Source organism: Peromyscus californicus, unplaced genomic scaffold, assembly GCF_007827085.1.
Source record: "Peromyscus californicus insignis strain IS unplaced genomic scaffold, ASM782708v3 Scaffold_3__1_contigs__length_106647218, whole genome shotgun sequence".
Taxonomy (NCBI): Eukaryota; Metazoa; Chordata; class Mammalia; order Rodentia; family Cricetidae; genus Peromyscus; species Peromyscus californicus.
The window spans coordinates 46,812,075-46,833,044 of record NW_026294551.1 but is presented as its reverse complement, the minus strand read 5'-3'; the positions used below and the strand labels follow the sequence as shown (position 1 = coordinate 46,833,044).

The 20,970-nt window shown below is 45.7% G+C and overlaps 1 protein-coding gene across 3 annotated transcripts in view; it reads left to right on the top strand.

The window, feature by feature from the left end:
* Tlcd3a (TLC domain containing 3A) overlaps positions 1-20,970 on the top strand; it is a 29,253-nt gene that overhangs the window by 5,014 nt on the left and 3,269 nt on the right. The window contains exons 2-4 of one of the 3 annotated variants that reach the window (XM_052756012.1): positions 9,563-16,601; positions 16,898-16,981; positions 17,597-19,910. In XM_052756012.1, the coding sequence (XP_052611972.1) occupies positions 16,114-16,601; positions 16,898-16,981; positions 17,597-17,720 (696 nt within the window). In that variant the 5' untranslated portion in view covers positions 9,563-16,113 and the 3' untranslated portion in view covers positions 17,721-19,910. The other 2 variants (XM_052756011.1, XM_052756013.1) reach the window with 2 other exon arrangements.

The following is a 20,970-nucleotide window of genomic DNA, read 5'->3' as shown; positions in this document are numbered from 1 at the left end:
CAGAAGAGTGAGGTAGAAAGATAACAGAAATCCCTAAAAAGGGATCTCCATAATGTTTCTTGCTGTGCCAATAGAAAGTGGTGTTAAGGATATAGGAAGTGATTTGGACAGTCTTTGCTAGTGAGATCTGGTAAGCTAAGTTTAACCCCTTTCTGTCAATTTAGTGTTTCTAACTCTTTTTTTTTTTAATTAAGATTTTTGTTTGTTTGGTTTTTGGGTTTTTTTGTTTTTCAAGACAGGGTTTCTCTGTGTAGCTTTGCGCCTTTCCTGGAACTCACTCTGTAGCCCAGGCTGGCCTCGAACTCACAGAGATCTGCCTGGCTCTGCCTCCCGAGTGCTGGGATTAAAGGCGTGCACCACCACCGCCCTGTTTCTAACGCTTACTGTTTTGAGGGAGCTGCACTCTAAGAGACACTGTGCAGACGGTGTTCTTTTTATAAGATCAAGACAGGGTCTTGGGCTGGGGAGACGGCTCAATGAGTAAGAGCACTTGGTAATGGAAGCCTGAGGACCTGAGTTCAGATCCCCAGCCCCCAGGGAAAAAGCTGGGCATGGCTGTCATGCCAGTAACAGCATGGTGGGATGGGGCAGGCGGACTGAGGCTTGATGGTGAGCCAGTCTAGATGCCAAGCTTCGTTTCGGTGAGAGACCCCGTCTCCAGGTAAGAAGGCAGAAAGTGATAGAGCAGGCCCCCCAAAGTTCTCGGCTGACCTCCGTGTGTGCACCCATGCACACCGCAAATATACATTCTAAACACACACAGAGAGGAGAGAGTGATCCCCAGTGTCTACCCTGGGGATTAGACCCGGAACCTCGTGCATGCTAGGCAAATACTCTGTGTGGAGCTACACCCCAGCCCTGTATTTACTTTTCATTTTAAGACAGGGTCTCGTTAATTTGCCAGACTGGTCTTGATCTCACTCTATAACCCAGGCTAGCCTTGAACTTGTGGTCTTTCTACCTCAGCCCCCGGAGTGTTTGGAATTACAGTCCTGTACCACTAGGCTCGACTAAGACTTGTTATACCCCCTTCGGCTCCACTCTCTATAACCTCCAAATGGTTGTGGCCCAGCACTACAACAAACAAATAAGTTACAGGTTGTCGAAATGACCTTTTTATGCCCATTAAATGTTACCAGCACCTTTTTCTCCCTGGGTGGGTGGTCCATGCCTTTAATCCCAGAATGCAGGAGGAAGAGGTGGGTGGATCTCTGTGAAGGTGTTGCCACCCACAATAACTGAATCAAATGGTGGTGGTAAGAGCCCTAAGGACCATTTCGGAAACGGGGTGGAAGTGTGGCCTTTGGCTATACCAGTGTTAGAAGGAGGCGCTGTTACCACTTCGTTTTGTGTTGTTTGAGGCAGGGTCTCACCATATTGTTTAGCCTGGCCTGCAACTTGATATGTAGCCCAGGCTGGCACAAATCCACAATACTCCCGCTTCCATCGTGGAAAACAGGCTTGTGCCACCACACCCAGTTTTCTGCAACCATCATGAAATTGAAAACTATATTCAGCCAGGGTAGTGGCCCACACCTTAAATTCCAGCACTCAGGAGAAAGAGGCAGGCAGAGCTCTGAATTGTAGCTAGTCTGGTCTATAGAGCAAGTTCCAGAATAGCCAGGGTACACAGAGAAACCATGTTTTGAAAAACCAAAAACCAAAAAAAAAAAAAAAAAAAAAAAAGAATATATTGTAGTTTAGTTCTTATGCCAAATCTTATTCTCACTTGGTACTTTAAAAAAAAAAGATTTGTTATATTTTTATGTGTGTAGATGTTTTGCCTACATGTATGTATGTGCGTACAGTAGCTAAACAGGCCAGAAGGGGGCATCAGATCCCCTGGAATTGGAGTTACAGACCTTTGTGAATCACCATATAGGTGCTGGGTGTTGGACCCAGGGTATTCTGGAAGAGCAGCCAGTGCTCTTAACCTCTAAGCCATCTCTCCAGCCCCTTCTCTTGCTGCTACTGCTTCTCCTCCTCCTCCTCCTCCTCCTCCTCCTCCTCCTCCTCCTCCTCCTTCTTCTTTTTTTTTTTTTTTTTTTTAGGCAGGGTCTCACTATGTATCCCTGGCTGTCCTGGAACTCACTACATAGACCAAGCTGGCCTTTAACTCACAGAGATCTGCCTGCCTCTGCCTCCTGAATGCTGGAATTAAAGGTGTGAGCCATCGTGCCTCACCTATCACACCCAGCCAATCTCTTGGTATTCTTTATTAGCTGTTTTAGTACATGGCTCGTCATGATAACTGGTTCTTTTTCTGTCCCTCATTCTTGAAGCTACTGTAACATCTTGGCATTTGTTTTGATTGACATTTGGATGGCTCCAAATGTTCCCTATATCCTAGACACCAGTTTTGTTTTGATTGGTACTGTGGTTCACTGTGCATGCCCATTCTTGCAAAGCAGATCATAATCTCCAGTTAGCTTCGGCAGCTCCCATTCCCACGGTCACAGCAGAGGCATTCAGCCATGCCAATATGCAAGCTCCCAGATGTTTCAAACTTAGCCTTCCCATTGGCTACACTAGGATCACTTTCCATATTTACATCACTTGCTCAATGACCGTCCCATTTGTACATGTTGTATATTGATAAGTATAAAAACACTTGCTTCATAAAATTGATGTTAATTAGTACAATCATTGCAGTATAGCTACCAGTAGTTTCTTCTACAAAAACCACTTACAGGCTCAGTTGGAGAGGTAGCTTAGTGGTAGAGTACTTGCCTAGAATGCATGAGGCCCTGGGTTCTATCCCCAATACCAAACAAACCAACCAGTCCTTAAATTCCTTACCAGTACTATGGCTATTTCAGGCCTTCTTTTCTGTTTCTTTGGCTCTTTTTCTACCTGTTAGATTCTTTAAAAACAAACAAATAAACAACAAAACAACAACAAACAGAAAAATAAAACACAGCGTCTGCCATACCCGGGGCTGTCCTCAAACCCATCATGGAGTTAAGGGTGACCTTGGACCTCTGATCTTCCTACCTTTACCTCCTCCCAAGTGCTGGAATTACAGGTGTGCACTTCCACATCTGGTTTTACAGAATGTCGGAGATGGAATCCAGATCTTTGTGTAGAGCTAGGGAAACTCCACCAGCGGAGCTAGGTCTCCAGCCCAGTGCCTGCTGGATTCTGGTGCATTCCTTGAGCCATGGCCAATCCCCAGGACCCCAAAAAGCCAAGCATGTTGATGCAGGCCTGTAATCTGAGTAGAAACAGGAAGATCAGAAGTTCTAGGTCATCCTCAGCTACACAGTAGATTTGAGGCCAGCCTGGGCTACATGAGACACCTTCTCAAAAAGAAAAAAAAAAAAGAAAGGCCATTCTCACATCCATCTCACTTAGTGTCTAAGTCCCTGGTATCAGAAAACACGGACTTTTCTCCTTTGTGACAGTCACACATTCTCAACAACCTATAAAATCTTCATTTTGTTTTTTCTGAGTTTTTCTTTGTTCTCACTGCTTTTGCCTTGCCTCGCACACTTAATGTGTTGTGTTTAGAGTTTAGCAGCTTGTGGGCAGATACGATAGCACACTACACTATTCAGTAGCAAATGGTTTGGGGGCAATACCATAGAGTGGGGGCAGAGAGTCTTTAGTGCACGGCTAAATGTTTCCATGTATATTACTCCTGAGTCTGTATAGTGCTGGAGACGAGACAGGGTAATGAAATGAGGCCTGACACCAAGGTTGGCTCTGTGCCTGTCTGAGCACTTTTCCTCCTCGGACTTCAGTATCCTATCACAGCCTTCCTGGAAAAATCAGCATTATTGCTTTGTAGGCACTTATGCGGTGTCTTCACACTTCAGAAAATGACAAGACCCTCATGACTGGCGAAAGCACGTGATATGCATGTGTCTATTCTGGAAGCACTAAAGTCTATTTTCTTTATCTAGATTTCAAAACACATGTACATGATACGGAACAGTATTTTCCAGTATCCTCCTTTTTAGCAATTACCTCCATCACTTTTGGGTGCTTATTATGTTTCCCCCTCCTACTTACGTAATAAGCAGCAAGTCACATTGATTGGGAAAAGTCCTGTGATGTGGAAGAAGATGCAGAAGTCCTCCTTCATTCCACCACCACACGGGCACACTCAGAACCAGCCTGTGCAGCCTTCTGCAGAGCAGCGCTGTCTGCAGTTAGGCATTCTTCCCGGTGAGCCCTGTCTGATTATACACCACAGCATGTGCCCACCACACTTGAACCACTGTGATCACAAATTATATTACACTACGTTGATTGTTCAGCAGTTTGTTCTCATCCATCTTTTCCTCTTTAGTGTATTGTGGAGATCCTTCTCTGTCTGTCTGTCTGTCTCTCTAATGGAGAAGATGGAATCCAGAGTCTCATGTGTGCTACACAAGCATTGTACCGCAGAGGTACACCCTATCCACAGTTCTCTTTTTAATATCCACAGCTAATATATAGTATTCCATAGTTAGAACATACTGCAAAATAGTTAATCACCGTGTTACTAATTATTTAGTGTTTTAAAATATTTTTGCTACTATAGCAATATTCTTTTTCATTTTGAGACAAGGTCTTACTGTGTACCCCCAGGATGGCCTCAAATTCATGATCCTCCTACCTCAGCCTCCCAAGTGCTGCTGGGATTATAAGTATTGCCTGGCACAAATACCCTTTTAATACATATTTATCTTACATTAGCACTATAAAAGAAGCCTGTATCATTTAATCCTTGGCATACTAGATAGTATCGGTTATTTAAGTATTACAAAGTTTGTATCAGCCTGTTTGTATTTCTTCTATTTCCAGTCTTTATAATTTGTAAAATTTTGAAAGATATTTGTGTGTGTGTGCGTGAGTGTGTGTGTGTATGTGTGTGTGCGCGCATGTGTAGAAGAATCAGTGTGGGGGTCGGTTCTCCCTCCACCATATCCTAGAGATGGAATTCAGGTTGCCAAGCTTGGTGGCAAGCATGTTAAACAGCTGAGCCATCTCCCTGGCCTGTTTGATTTTTAGATCTATCTATGTCACATCTGGGTTTTATATCTTTCTTGGGAAATTTTAGAAATTATAAAAATAATTTTTGACATTTCTTCAACGGCCTTTGGTGTGTTTGATATTTAATACACCTGAACCTCACTTCTTGCCTAGTGTGTGGCAGTGTTACATTTGTTTCCTACAACTGGTATAATGCATTGCCAGAGCTGGGGGGCTGATGACAACAGACATTTTCTCACACCTCCAGAGACCAGAGCCTTGAAACAGCATGTTGGAGGGTTGGCTCCACCTTGGAGACTCTGAGGGAGAAATCTTCCCATGCCTTCTTCCTCAGCCTCTGGTGGCCAGCGGCAGCCCTGGGCCTCTGCTGCCTACAGGCTCTGCATTCCTGTCCCGCTCCACTTTCCCATTCCTGTCTCCGCTGTCCGTGAGAGCCCTGACTGTTCTAAGGAGAATCTCGGGCTAATGATTTCTTGGGGTAGGTTCCACTTTAATCTAGTGTGGCCTCTTCTTAGTCCTTACCTTAGTTACCAATGAGTTCATATTTGGAGGCTCTGGGGGGACATGGGTTATAATGGACTATTCAGCTCCTAGGGCTCAGGCTATAACTCATTTGCTTAGTGTGCACAAGGCCCATGTTCAATCCCTGATACACAAAAATGTATATGGTGGCTCATACCATAATTCCAGCACCTGAGAGGCCAAGGCAGGAGGATGGCCAGCCTGGGCTACAGAGTGGAACTGTCTCAAACAAATTTCAACTCCCAATTTTAGAATTAGGAGTTTTCCAGATGGGAGGTTAATGGTTTCTATAGTTTTCTTGCTAGTTCTGACATACTTGCCACAAATCAGTTTTGGCCTGGGGTTGTAGCTCAGTTGGTAGAACATTGGCCTGCACATATTGTACAAGAGCCTGGGTCTGGTCCTCAGCACTCTAGATATAATACATAATCTGGGGTTGTAGCTCAGTTGGTAGAACATTGGCCTGCACATATTGTATAAGAGCCTGGGTCTGGTCCTCAGCACTCTAGATATAATACATAATCTGGATGTAGCATAGCATTCCTGTAATCCCAACATTCAGAAGGTGGAGGCAGGAAGATCAGGAGTTCAAAGTCATCCTTGGCTACACAGTGAGTTCAAGGCCAACCTGGGCCACTTGCGATCCTGTCTCAAAAAAAAGGCCTGGAGATGTAACTCAGTTGGTAGAGTGCTGGCCTGAAGCCTGATGGGGCAGGCTGTGATCTTGGAGGCAGAGGCAGGAGGATGGCAAGTTCAAGATCATCCTCGGCTACATAGTGAGTTGGAGGTCAGCCTGAGATACACAGAACCCTGTCTCAAAAAAACAAAAATCAGCAGTAATTCAAGACTGTCTTGTTCCCCTGATGTCTTTGCTTCTTCCTTACTGTTTCAGTTATGGTTGATTGTGGAATGTTTTGATATATTCTAGCAAAACTCCTTTTCTTTCCTCCATGCCCTTTTAGTCAATTCAAGTATTTCTTGGCTGTAATAAAAATTATCTCTAATTAGCAAAATTTAGGTTTTGATTGAGGTCACATTGAGTTTATACATCAATTTAGGGAAAATCAACGTTTATAATATTGAATCTTTCGTCATAGGACCACGCTCTCTATTTGCTCAGGCATTCATGTGTTTGGTAAAGCTATACAGTTGCTTTCATATAAATCTTGCATATTTTGTTAGGCCTAAAACTAGCCATTATATACATATATGTAGAGCATATATATGCATGGGGGGCGGTTGAGTCAGTATATGAGGTATCTCAGGCTAGTCTTCAACTCAACATGTAGCCAGTGATGACCTTAGGATGTTGATCCTCCAAGGGGAAAAGGAGGCCATGAACTTGAAGGAGAGTGGGAAGGGATATAAGAGGAGTTTGGAGGGAAGAAAGGAGAGGGAGAAATGTAATTAGATTATAACTCCCACCCCCTGCAAGAAAAATACTGATCCTCCTGCTCCAACTTCCCAAGTGCTGGAGTCATGAGTGCGTGCTGTCACACCTAGATGGTTTTATTCCATTGTTTGCTTGATTTTTGAGACAAGGTGTCTCTATGTAGCCCTGGCTGTCCTGGAACTCAATATATGTAGACCAGGCTAGCCTTGAACTCACAAAAATCTGCTTGTCTCTGTCTCTTGAATGCTGGGATTAAAGGCATGTACCACTAAGCCCAGCTAACAAAGTTTTATATAATCCTCTTTTCCATCGTATTATTTATTTATTTATTTATTTAATTTATTATGTATATAGTGTTCTGTCTGCCTGCAGGCCAGAAGGGGGCACCAGATCTCATTACAGATGGTTGTGAGTCACCATGTGGTTGCTGGGAATTGAACTCAGGACCACTGCAAAAGCAGCCAGTGCTCTTCACCTCTGAGCCATCTCTCCAGCCTCCCATTATATTTTCTAATTGATATTCATTGCTCATATAAAAAGTCATTTATATTTGTATACTGATCTTGTATCTAGACACCTTATTTTATTCTGTTTCAACTGATTTTTTCATTTTTCTCACTAAACTGATGCTAGTAGAAAACAGTGATCTCAGTACATATTTCTCTGCCTTTGTAACGTTGATGCTCTTCTGAGAGTTTCTGCATGTGCTGTTAGGGTAGGAATTAAAGTTTTATCATAGTTATAAAAGTGCTAACAGAGGACATTAAACAGCAGCAGATGGCGTGAGCAGTGCACTTGACAGCCGACACAGACGAGCACATACAAGGTCTGCTGAGATGTCCCAGTGGGTAAAGTATTCACAAGTCTAACTACCTGAGCTCCCTCCTGGGAACCCACAGTGAAAGGAGAGAACAGGCTCTTGAGAGTTGCCCTCTGACCCCCACGTGAGCATGTGTCTGTGCTCACACATGACACAGGCGGTAATGATAAATACAGGACAGCATGAAGTACCAAAAAGGCAAAGGTAACACCTCAGAATGCAGAACATCATGGGGGCGGGGTGGGGGTGGGGCAGCAACATCTTGATTAGTGTATGCTCCCTGGCCTTCACCCTGCACTAATACTACTTAAAACTTTCCAGATCTTTCTAAGGCCTCTGCCAGACAGCTCCTTCATGTTTCCTGGCAATGTGGGGATTTTTCTGCCAGCGAGGTAGAGGTACTTCAGCCTGGCTCACGACCCATAGTTCAATCTGTGGACTGATCATTAACACCCTCTGAGGCCCAGCAGCGTGGCCACATCACCCCCCATGGTGAGCTTGCTGCCAACACTCCGGGTGTTCTGTATGGTGGTGCCTCCCGAATAAGATGTTTAAGTATTTATAACTAATCAGCTTTCTCGGCCTTGTTTTTAGTCTCCAGGCATTACCTACAGTCTTACTAAAATATGACTTTTCTGGTTGGCATTAGCTGTGTATAGTAAAAGCTGTAAACTTTACCTTACCAAGAATGGCTTTTTCTTCGTTCATTTCTTCATTCATTATCAAGTGCTGAAATGAATATACCACTTAAACCTCCCTACAGATTAGTGGAGTTCCTTCTGTATGAAGAACAAGTTAGGTACTTAAAAAAGAAGCTTGGGTTTCTATAGACACTGTGATGCTTACTCAGTTGCTGGATGCTAGTAAGGATAGGACTCTGAATACTTTTGAGATTAAAGTTACCAGAGAAGAAGCCTTAATTCTGTTCATCTGTGAATAAATGTGGAAGCCAGTCAGCTCAGTGTGGTGTTGCCTTTAATCCCGGTGCTCAGCAAGCTAAACCAGGAGAATTAAGAGCTCGGGGCCAGCCTGAAACAAATAGGGATGGAGAGATACCTCAACTGATAATGTGCTTGCTGTGTGGACACGAGGACCTGAGTTTGAGCTCCAGAACTCACCCTTTTTAAAAAGAAAAACGCCAGCAAGATGGTGGTGGCGCACGCCTTTAATCCCAGCTCTCAGGAGGCAAAAGCAGGTGGATCTCTGTGAGTTTGAGGTCAGCCTGGTCTACAGAGTGAGTTCCGGGACAACCAGGGCTACACAGTGAAACTCTGGGGAAACAAAACAAAAGAAGAAAGAAAAAAGCTAGGCATCTGGTACACACTTGTGTGATCTCACCTCTGAAGAGGTGAAGATAGGCAGATACCTGGGGCTCGCCGAGCCTAACAGCAAGCCCTGAGTCCCAAAGAGAGATCCCTGTTTCAAAAAAAAGACACTGCCAGACTGATGACGTCTACCCCCCATATATAAATAAAAAATGAAATACTTTTTTAAAAAGTAAAATATAAAACAAAACACACACAAAACAAACAAACAAAAAGAAAGAAAACAGACAGACAACACTCAAGAAGCAAAGGTAGATAGGTCTCAGAGAGTTTGAGGTTAGCCTAATCTACATAGCAAGTTCCAGGACAGCCAGGGAAACATAGTGAGGCCTTATCTCAAAAACAACAACAACAACAAAAAGAAAAATGGAAGCAGTCTCTTGTCTTTGAAAGATATTATAGTGATTAAAATTTCAAATTCTTACGATTTATTAACAATGAAGTTTGTGAAATTTTAAATAACATTGGAAGCATGTTAAGTATTAGTGTTCTAATACATTATTTCAATCAAATATGTTCCAGATGCAAGCACTGGCTGAGCATGGTCGCACGTTCCTTTCATCCTATCCCTTGATTTTAATCCCAGCACTCAGGAGGCAGAGGCAGGTGGATCTCTACGAGTTTGAGGCCAGCCTGGGCTACATTGAGAGCTCCAGGCCAGCTGGGGCTACACAGTGAGATTTTGTCTCAAAACATAAAATAAATAAAACGAAGAAGATGACTGCAGAGAATGCTACCAGAGTATGGCATTATTATTATTAGTGATGATGATTATTATTATCTGTAATGGGCATGCTTTATTTTAATATAATCCACTTTATAATCAGAAAACAATATAAAAAGCCATCTGACTTAAGCAACCAGTAACCCTGTTGTGGAGTTAGTTACCTGTGAGACATGAAGATATCAAATCTTGCTAGTCTTATTTCTAATTCAGGAAGGCAGCTGAATTTATGCACAGGGATTTTTCTGGCTCTCCTCATTCCAAGGTGATTTTCCTAATGGCTCAATGTCCTTGAATAGTTTTAAAACATGAATTTAGAAGTGCTTGCTTTTAGGTTACTGTGACCTACAGACAATCCAAATGTTTCACTTTTTACAAAAGAAATGTGTATGTGAAAGTCTTCAAAAATAGAAGTAATACACAAAGGCAAGCACTTTATAATCAGCTCTTTGTGTAAATTATGGTTTTATTGACAGGATCAGTATCACAGTGCACAAAAGCAAAGACTGCCCTTTGGTGTGTGGCTGTGGTTGTGGCCACTGTTTGCAGAAACCACATACCTGGGGTGTGACCGTGCTTCCTAGAGGACTCACAGTTTGCTCTTGCAAATAGGCCAGGATAGAACCCAGGAAAGCTGAAGTCTGGAACTGGTTTAGGCTAGTTAAGGCTAGTCAAAGGCATTTTTAATCTAACAGGTGCTTATTATGTTAGTCACCTTTCTGTCACTGTTAAAAGACAAAACCTGAAAAAGGTCCAGGCAAATCCTAAAGGAGGATCCGTGTCGGCTCACAGTTTCCATTCATGGGCATTTGGCACCACTGTGCTCGGTTGGGCTTGTGGAGAGGCAGGGAACACACAGCAAAACAAAGCTGCTCATTTATGGGGGTCAGGGGGGTGCAGAGAGGGAGGCTTCAAATAAAATACACCCTTATGGTGACCTTATATCTAAGCCCTGCCTCCTAAAGTCCCCACCACACCCAGCACACCTATTAAACCTGAGTCCATCAATGGACTAATCCTTGGATGAGGTCAGAGCCAAAGGCCCCACCTCTCCGCCATACTGCACTGGGTACCATGCCTTCCACACAAGAGCTCTCATGGTATTCCACACTCAAACCAGAATATTTCCTGAGACGTCTAGCAGCAGAGAACTGTGCTTCGGGCAGCCAGGAACAATGATCCTTTGTTGTGCCTGGCACATAGTTTAACATGAAGTTTTGATTCATAACTCACTTGATTGTCCAAGCCACCCTGTGAGGCAGGTAGACACACACACACACACACACACACACACACACACACACACACACACACACCCGCAAACCACCACCATGTTATAGTGGAGCTGAAGTTGCTTTCTCCACGTCACACAGTTTATGAGTCAGTTCCAAAACCAGGATAGGATTCGGGGTCTCTGAACCCAGCCTCAGTGCTGTCTGAATTCCCAGATAGCCACTACCACCTGCGCAAACAGTAGGCACACATCAGTGCTGGGCTGTACCGATCTGCTGTTTATTGAGTGCAAGGTGCAGGAGAAACCAAGAGGAGGGTGATTGATTTCTTCCTAGCCACACCCTCAGCACTAATGGCAAGTCACCTCCTTATTTCTGCCATGTGGCTTTTGTGGGTGTTCACCTAAAGAAAACAATGGTCCACAGAAGGCCATCACCCTCTTCCTTTTTGTGTGCCGCGTTGCATCTTGGTGTCTTTCATCCTTTCCCCTTGCCTAGCTGTTGGAATTGTCACTCTCTGGGTCTTTGTGTCTGTTCGCCCTTGACTTGGGTAGATCTTGGTTTATTCCCTAAAACTTTATTTTTGTCTCTCTATAAAAAATATATTTATTTTATTTTTAATTTTGTGTGTGTGGGAGTGCGCATGCGTGTGAGTGTAGGTGCCCTCGGAGGCCAAAAGGGCTGCAGCTGGAGTTATAGATGGTTGTGAGCTGAACTCCTCAGGTCCCCTGCAAGAGTAGTGAGTGCTCTTGACCACTGCGCCATCTCTCCAGCCCAGCTTGGTTTCTCTTGATCATCTTCCTGTCTCTTTATCTCCTGGCCTCTTCCCATCAGTTCATTTTCTGGTCCTCCTTCCTACTCTGTCTCTGCTTCATCAATCCCCAAGTGACAAAGAATGTGGCCCCAAACAAAATAACTGACTGTAAGATCCCATGTTCTCTATTAGGATTTTTAAAGGATATATGAAGGTGGTGGTGGCACACGCCTTTAATCACAGCACTCGGGAGGCAGAGGCAGGCGGATCTCTGTGAGTTTGAGGTCAGCCTGGGCTACCAAGTGAGTTCCAGGACAGTCAGGGCTACAAAACAAAACAACAACAAAAAGCATATGAATGGATGAGACCTCCAAGTTCTCATTCTGGAGTTCAAAATAAAGATGTTTGTGTGTGAATCTAAATTGTTTCCTTGTAGGAGCTTTTTCCTGGACAGGAAGCTGATCTCTTTGATGAAGGGGAGTAGCCCACACAACACATACATGGTAGTCACCCGGGAATTGGCAAATATTTCACAAGGAAACAGACTATTCAGTTTATGTCTGGGAAGCAGACATGGGAAGAGTCTCTATATCCTGTCTGCTAATGATGTCCAAGCAGCCTAGTGGAATGGGATAGAACCAAAAAGGAAGACCACATACCTCAGTGGTAGACTCCTGACTAAACTAGATCTTCATAAATTTCCTGTTCAAAGAGTGGTGTTTGTGTGTGTGTGTGTGTGTGTGTGTGTGTGTGTGTGTGTGTGTGTGTGTGTGTGTGTGTGTGTGTCTATGGAGGCCAGAAGACAATCTCAAATGTCATTCCTAAAGCGCTTTTCAGCTTGTGGGTTTTTTTGTTTGTTTGTTTGTTTTTGTTTTTGTTTTTTCGAGACAGGGTTTCTCCATGTAGTTTTAGTGCCTATCCTGGATCTCTGTAGGCCTCTGTAGACCAGGCTGGCCTCTAACTCTCCTTGCTCTGCCTCCCGAGTGCTGGGATTAAAGGCCACCACTCCCCGGCCTCAGCTTCTGTTTTTAAGACAGGTTCTCTCATTGGCCCAGGCCTCTCTGATTGTCCTGAAAGTCCCAGGGATCTGCTTGGCCACCCCTCCAGAGCTGGGGCTTCCAGCTCACTACCATGCCTAGTTGATGTCTGTCAGGGGCTCTGAGGATAGGATTCAGGTCCTTATACTTATGCAACAGGTACTTTACACTTTACCAAGCTGTCTCCCCAGCCCCGGTAAGACTTTGAGTCTGGTAAAGGAGCCTTAACTTAGCATCTAGCATCCAAGTTTCAGCCTTGCTTTTTTTGAAAGTCTTATTATATGGCCCCAGCTCACCTGCTGTGTATTTCAAGCTTGCCTTGAACTTACTGCAATCCTTCTGCCTCAGCCTCCCAAGTGCTAGGATTACAAGTGTGTACCATCGAATCTGACCCAGATTTCACTCTGGAAACCCATACAAGCAGCAAATTGTAAACTTCAGCAATCCTACCACTGTGGTGTGAAGCTGTTGAAATAACCCTAGAAGTCAAATCAGAAGGTCCAGGTTTTACCTGGAGTCCTTTCATTTCACAGGATGGCAAGTCAGCTTCCCATCCACATTGGGGTTTCTTTGCGTACAAAAAGTCATTAATAACATGCTCAGCTTTAGTGTTAATGGTAATATTTGGGCTGGGGGCGTGCTGTGCAAGCATGATGACCTGCGTTTGAATCCCCAGCCCCCACACAGAAAGGCGGGTGTGGCTGTGGACGCCTCTAACCCCAGGGCTGTTGGAGGTGGAAGCAGGAGGATTACTGGGATTGCTGGCAGCCAGCCTCACTCCAGGTTCAATAAGAGGTCCTGTCTCAAAGAAATACGGCAGAAAGCCATAGGGCAGGCCTCTGGCTGCATGCCTGTGTGTTCCGTGGGCACACACACTACACATATGCACATCTTAAAAGTAGCATTTGAGCCCCGAAACTCCATGTCCCACACTGAAACTTGCAAGTAAACAATGAGGAACGGTAGTTTTGTAGTTATTACTCTGAAACCATATTGAGAAAGAGTATTACTCTCCTTTATCAAGTTTGTAAGCAATATAGTCATTAAGCACCACGTTAACCTTGAAGGTAGACAGTGCTAAACTCAGCCCCAGCTCTGCTGCCAGCAATGTGACCCGGAGTAAGTTTTAAATTGCTCTGGTCTGACTCTCACTCCCCTCCCCTCTCACACACAGTAACAGGTTTGAGGATTTAATTAATGCATGCAAAGTGTTTGATGTGGTGCCTAGCATACAGTATAGTTCTCAACATACAGTTTAAAAATATCATTTATTGAATCCTTGAGAGGTGCCATGCTTAATTTGGGATATAAAATACAAAGACAGCTCTGGGGAGGCAGAGGCAGGCAGATCTCTGAGTTTGAGCCCAACCTGGTCTACGTAGCAAATTCCAGGCTAGCCAGGGCTACATTTTAGAGAGACCATATCTAAGAAAAAAAAAAAAAAAAACGCCCATTAGAAAATGAATTTATGGGGGCTGGAGAGATGGCTCAATGGTTAAGAGCACTAGCTGCTCTTCCAGAGGACCCAGGTTTAATTCCCAGCACCCACATGGCAGCTCACAACTGTCTGTCCCAGGGGATTCAACACCCTCATACAGACCTACATGCAAGCAAAACACCAATGTACATAAAAATAAATAAATTTTAAAAAATAAAGTGAATTTATAAACCTACCTGGAAGAACACAGAAATCTTTGTGGAGGAGGAAATGTTGGACAAGACTTGAAGTGGGCTGGGAGGATAGCCCAGTGGGTGAGCACATGCCTGACAAGGGCAAGACTCAGGGTTAGAGACACAACATGGGGGAAGCATTGGAGGATGAGCGGATAAGCAGCATCTTAAAATTACTTATTTATTTGTTTGTTTATTTATTTATAGTTTGGTGCTCCCTCCTCCCCTTCCCTTAGGGCTTGGTACTTTTGGTTCAGCTTTATCATTTTCCCACAAGGCTTTGATTACTGGAAAGTCAAGTTCACATTAATGTTTGCTGGCTTTACAGTGAATCGATCTAAACATTGTGGTGACTTCCTTGGGCACAATGTTGGAAACTGATTTTTCTCCTGTTTCCATATATGAAACATCTATTGCTGTGTATTCATTTCATGAAGGCATCTTAAGAGTTTAGTGAAGAGCCTCCTGTGTGGAGGACGGTCCTGACTACTGGACATTTTTAGCATACTTGTTACATGTTGCTAATCTCTCCGAGCCAAGGCACAGAGGATTTAGAACCACTCATCACTGGGGGAGCTGGAGGTGACCAGGAGGCATGGATAGTGACTAGAAAGGGGGATGGGCAAAGATGTTTCCTGGAGAGAATGGAAAGTTTACAGATAGATGTACTTTGTTCACATGAGAGTCTTTTTTGTGAGGCACCCTGGTCCCAAACTGGAGTCCTTTTCATCTACCATTTATGTTAGCTGTGAACTGGAGAAGCAGAGATGCAGCCTGCCCTAAGGCAATGAAAGTCCTGATTCTCTTTGAGTTTTGTTACCTTAGTGTCAACTAAATTCGCATTAGCAACATGTAGGGAGATATGAAGAGTTGTCTTCTCCCAAATGATTACAGCCCAGTAATAGTAAAAATAAGAAGAGAAATTACCTTTTAAAGTTGAGAAAATCTGACTCAATAATCAATTATATACAAATTGAAACAAGCAAAAGCTATGTTCGCTATATTTCTACACCATTAACTGAATGTTAATTTATTGGCATCTATCAGAAACCATCTGCTATTAATTTCATAGAGGTCCCAGTATCACAAGAATTAAGAGTTGGAAAAGCCTTGAAGGGCTTGTATTCAGCTTCTTCCTCGTTCACAAAGGAGGAAATCGTGGTCCAGCTCAGAGAGGCTGAGCTCAGTTGTTCTGTCAAACCTCTCTAAGGAGACTTTAGAGAGCATTTTTCATGATGGTGATTTGAAGAGACCTGTAGTACCTTTCGATTGTCCTGGGCATTAATTGAATCCTAACACCCACCCCCTCTCCCCACACATTTAAGTTAGAAGCTACAAACCAAAGCAGTTTCTCTCCTAAGAGAGTCCTGTCGGCGATACTGAACCGGCTGGACCGTCCTGCGAGTTTCAAGGTGCTAAGCTAAAGTGGAATCACCTAGCCCAAGAACTGTTAAATAAGGACACAGCTGTCATCCTCTGCACAGTTACACAGTTACCAAGACTCAGGTAGTATTTGGGTCCAAAGCCAAGAGGTCTACAAGTACCACAGCAGGAAGGGAGGAACGCAGGCTTTCAAGCCTTCTTGGCGATTCCAAAGAAGCCACTCCCTGATGGGCAGGAAGGCCATTTAAACTCCCTTTGGAAGCCACGATAGGATGCTCGGTGGATCGGTGGATGAGGGAGGGCAGGCGGCCACAACCCGCCCGATCCTCCCTGGCGCTCATCGCGCCCGCCCGGGTGCACGTCCTGCAGGGAGGCCCCTGCACGCGCCCGCGGTGACAGACAGGGGACTCGGCAGCCTCGCAACTAGACCCCGCCCCAGCTCCTGCCCGCGCCTATCGCGGCCGGCGCGCTGGTCACGCGGGGCAGCGCCGGGGGCTGGCGGCCAGTGCCGGCGGGGCCCGAGTGGCGGCGGCCGGGCGGAGCGGGAGGAGGTTAGAAATAGGGAGAGCGGGCCGCGCCGCCGAGCCGCCAGCCCCGAGCACGCTGCGCAGCGAGCGGCCGCACTCGCACCCGCACCGATGCTGCTGACGCTGGCCAGCGGCGCGCTCTTCTTCCCGGGGCTCTTCGCGCTCAGCACCTGGGCGCTGCGCCGCTCGCGGCCGGGATGGACGGACAACGACTGCCTGACGGTCGGCACCAGGTACGGCGGGGCCGGGCCGACCGCCCTGGCGGGGCGCTGCCCTCCGCTCCGGGCCTGCGCGGGGTTGCGGGCGGAAAGGGGACGGCGGGAAGCGCCCCTCGGTGTGGGGCGGGCCTGATCGGGAAGGGCGTGTGCATCTCCCTGCCTGCTACCCCCGCTCGGGGCATCGCGACGCCATGGCCGCCCCGGAGGGCGCCTGGGCCCGGGACAAGCAGGTTGGAGAGTGGGGCTTTGTGCTGTCCGCAGTCATGGAGTAAGAACGCTTTCTTTGGTTTCTCTTCTCTGCCCCACCTCAGGCTGGTGTCCTCGGTGCAAGCAGTGCTGGCCACCGGGGCGGGGCTCATCATCATCTGCTCCTGCAGCGACGTGGTCACAGACAGGTAATGTCCCATCCCAGGTGGAAGTACAAATACCCGGGTTGAGGGACTCCCCATCCCCCAACGTTTTCACATTTTAGTGGCTCACAGGCGCTATTCTTTGTCGTGCTATGATGTATGTGACTGCCTGGTGGGAAAACCTGTGCACCCTAATTAGTGCCTTCTCACTGCTTCCTGCATCCTAACTTAGGAGAACCGAGGGGAGTGTGGAAAATGTTAGAGAGCAAGAGACTGGGCGTGGCTAAAGAGTGTTGTGTTCGAGGACAGTGTAGTCCCACCGTCTCTCTTTATAAGTAGGAGTATGGCTTTTGGTTCTTTGAAATGCTTTCACTGGGTTCTCCCTCCGGGACATTCTTTTTTTGTTTGTTTGATTTTGTTTTTGGAGACGGGGTTTCTCTGTATAGCTTTGTGCCTTTCCTGGAACTCACTCTGTAGCCCAGGCTGGCCTTGAACTCACAGAGATCCGCCTGGCTCTGCTTCCCGAGTGCTGGGATTAAAGGCGTGCGCCACCACCGCTCGGCCTCCCTCTCCGGGACATTCTTTAGCAGAGATAGTAGCACAGTGCCTGTAGCCAACTGCTCTATTGACAGCAGAAGTCCATCCTCCCATTCCCTGCAGGTGCCGCGCTTGCTTTTCCTTTGCTCAAGATAATGAAGAGGTTTCTGGTGCCTTCAGAAAACGGACACGTTTGTGCCCAAAGTCAGGCCAGAAAATGGACGTCTGTGACGCTTCAGTGAGATGAATAAAGACCAGAAGGGGCTATCCTATTTAAACCTGGGGAGTGGTGTTGCTTTTGTTTTATCTGTAAACCTGACCAGCTTGGAACTTGTGGCACTCCTCCTCCATCTGTATCCTCAGAGCAGAAGAGCAGATATGTGCCACCACATCAGGATGTTTTTATTTATTTATCTGTCTTCCCGCTTGGCTCTTTGAACCACTCTTTTCTCTTCCGAGAAGCTCAAGGGTGACAGGCAGGTGTCCAGGGACAGTTGGGTGGCCTTTCCCGATTTTCCACCTTGCAGTGTCCTGTTTCCCTGCTGGAAGAGGAACCAGAAAGAGACTGTCTCATGGTGGCCTGGGATCTTACTGGGGTTTGATCTTGCCGGCACCATTTCATGTTTTTCCTCTTATGTCTCTTCTTTCTGAAACAGTGTCTCGTTATGTAGTTTGGACTGGCCTCGACTCACGGAGATCCGCTTGCCTCTGCCTCCTCGGTGCTGGGATTGAAGGTGTGGTCCGCCATGCCTGCTCTTGGCAGTCGCTCCACCTGAAATGGCTCTGAGAAGCAGTGAGTCCCGTTGACGGGCATTAGAACAGGTCTTAAATCTTTGGGCCCTGAGAAACGCTGGCTAATCAGTTTGCCTACAAGTGTCATTATTATTTATGTGCCATTATTATTTCCCTCTATTCCATTCTTTTTTGATTGAGCTGAGCTGTGATAAATGTGGAGCTAATTCAGGAACAGAATTAGCACCCTCTCTAGCTTGGCACCCTCACATGGCATCCTCTCTAGCTTCCCGGTGCTGCAGTTCAGTGGACTGGCTCCTTGGAAAATCACTGGAGACAAGGTGAAACATACAGATTGGACCCTAGACATGGGTTTAGACTCTCTGGGGAACAGAGTGCTTCACAAGCACTTCAGGTGACCTGGTGGTTAGGTAGTTTGAGAACTGTATACTGAGTTTCCTCTTCTAACACGGTTGCTCAAAAATTTACTAAACAAGCCGGGCGGTGGTGACGCATGCCTTTAATCCCAGCACTCGGGAGGCAGAGGCAGGCGAATCTTTGTGAGTTCGAGGCCAGCCTGATCTGCAAAGCGAGTTCCAGGAAAGGCACAAAGCTACACAGAGAAACCCTGTCTCGAAAAACCATGAAAATAAACCAAAAACAAACAAAAAAAATTTACTAAACAAATCTAATCCTCCCTAGCATAGGGCAGATTCCAATTTAAATGTTTCTTTATATGAAGTTTTTGTGTGATGTTGGTAAGTGCAGACATCGTCCTTCCTGTGTATGCTGGAACAGTAACAAAACATCATTTTGGCTCAGCAAATGTTGTTTCACTCCTACTGGGCAAGTTATAGGAACACATATATGCCCCAGATCAGGCCAGGAAATGGACCTCTTCTGTTCCAGCCTCTCTTGGTATTTAGTTGCTGTGTTGTGGTCCTTGAAGTCCAAACCTATTTCTATGCACACTTTTCTTTTTAAAGTAAATTTAATTCATTTAGTGTGTGCGTGCACACGAACCGTGTTGTACTTGTGGAGGTCAGGCAACTTGCAGGAAATGACTCTCTCCTTTCATCACGTAGGTCCTGGAGATTGAACTCAGGGGTCGTCAGGCAAACATCTTAACCCACTAGGCCACATCTAGCTGGTCCCATACTTTTATGAATGAATGGAATCCACAGTTAACCATAGATAAGGAAAGAACATGGCCAGGGTGCTTTCTACAAATTGTCTACAGTGGGGCATTCAGAAGCAAGAGAAAATGTGTAGATCTAGAAGTTAAACTCTGAAACTGCCAACTGTTGAGCAACTGAGGAGTTAAACTGGAAAGGTTGGACTTGTGATTTAGAAGACCTTCCAAACCAGTTCCTTGGTGGAGCTGCTGAATCACTGGGAAGTTTATCTCCATCGAAGTCAGTTTCTATCAAAAAACTCGAAGTCTGTAGATAAGTGGCGGAACCAGGCGAAGAGTTACAGTAAACCACCCGTATATCCAGGCAGAATGGATGCCTGCTTTTTACCCTCGACCCTCACGAGTTTGCTTCGTAATTTAGAGATACCCTCCTTAACAGAACACCCTCTTCACTGGGAAGGGCCCAAAGGAATAGCTGATTGAGAACAGAACTGAAGAGAGCCAGTGAAGAGACCGACTTTGTGCTCCATCACTGACATCCATGGCTATTTTGTCTGTCCCTGTGCTTTCTTTCAGGCACTGGCTTGCCAGAGAATATGTCTGGTTTTTGATACCATACATGATCTATGACTGCTACGCCATGTACCTCTGTGAATGGTGCCGAACCAGAGACCAGAAACTCAGACGTGCCACCATTTTCCGGAACTTCCTGATTGAAAACCGGCTAATGGTCACGCATCATGCGGTCATCCTGTTTGTCCTCGTACCTGTCTCACAGGTACAGCCTCTCAGGACAACAGCCTCAGCCAGCCATTCTGCCACTGAAACTGCCTTGGGCATTCCTTAGGAGCGGGAGAGCCCTTTTCCTTCCCTTCTGTCCTCTGCCCACCCTCCTGCTAACTACATCATTAGGTTCGGTCTTCCACTCAAGTAGAGGAGGAAGACCATACCACCTGAAATGTCTGTGACTCCTGGCCAACATTGTTACTTTTTCTTTCTTTCTTTTTTTTTGGGGGGTGTTTTTTGAGACAGGGTTTCTGTGTGTGTAGCTTTGGAGCCTTTCCTGGAACTCGCTTTGTAGACCAGGCTGGCCTCGAACTCACAGAGATCTGCCTGCCTCTGCCTTCCGAGTGCTGGGATTAAACTTCCCAATGCTGGGATTAACAATGTGTGCCACACTGTTACTTTTTCAAAGATTTGTTTCTATTGTGTATGTATGGGTGTTTTGGCCTGTATGTATGTCTGTGCACGACTTGCTTACCTGGAGGCTGTAGAGGCCAGAACTACAGGTGGATTCCCTGGAACCAGAGTTACTGATGATTTGAGCCACCATATGGGTGATGGGAATTGAACCTGGGTCCTCTGTTTCCTGTCCTGTTTTGGTTTTTATTTTTTTCTCCCGTTACCAGGAATTAAATTGGCACCTTGTTCTTGATCGGAAAGCAGCCTACCATTCATTCATCTGTGCCCGCAGCTCTCTTGACTTTTTGAAATAGTCTTAAGTTGCTCAGGTTAACCTTGGACTTGTAGTCCTCCGACCTCAGCTTCCCCTGGAGCTGGAATGATAGGCCTGCAGCACCAATAGACATCATTTCTGCTTTATTTTATTGAAGTGGGTGTGCGGGTACCT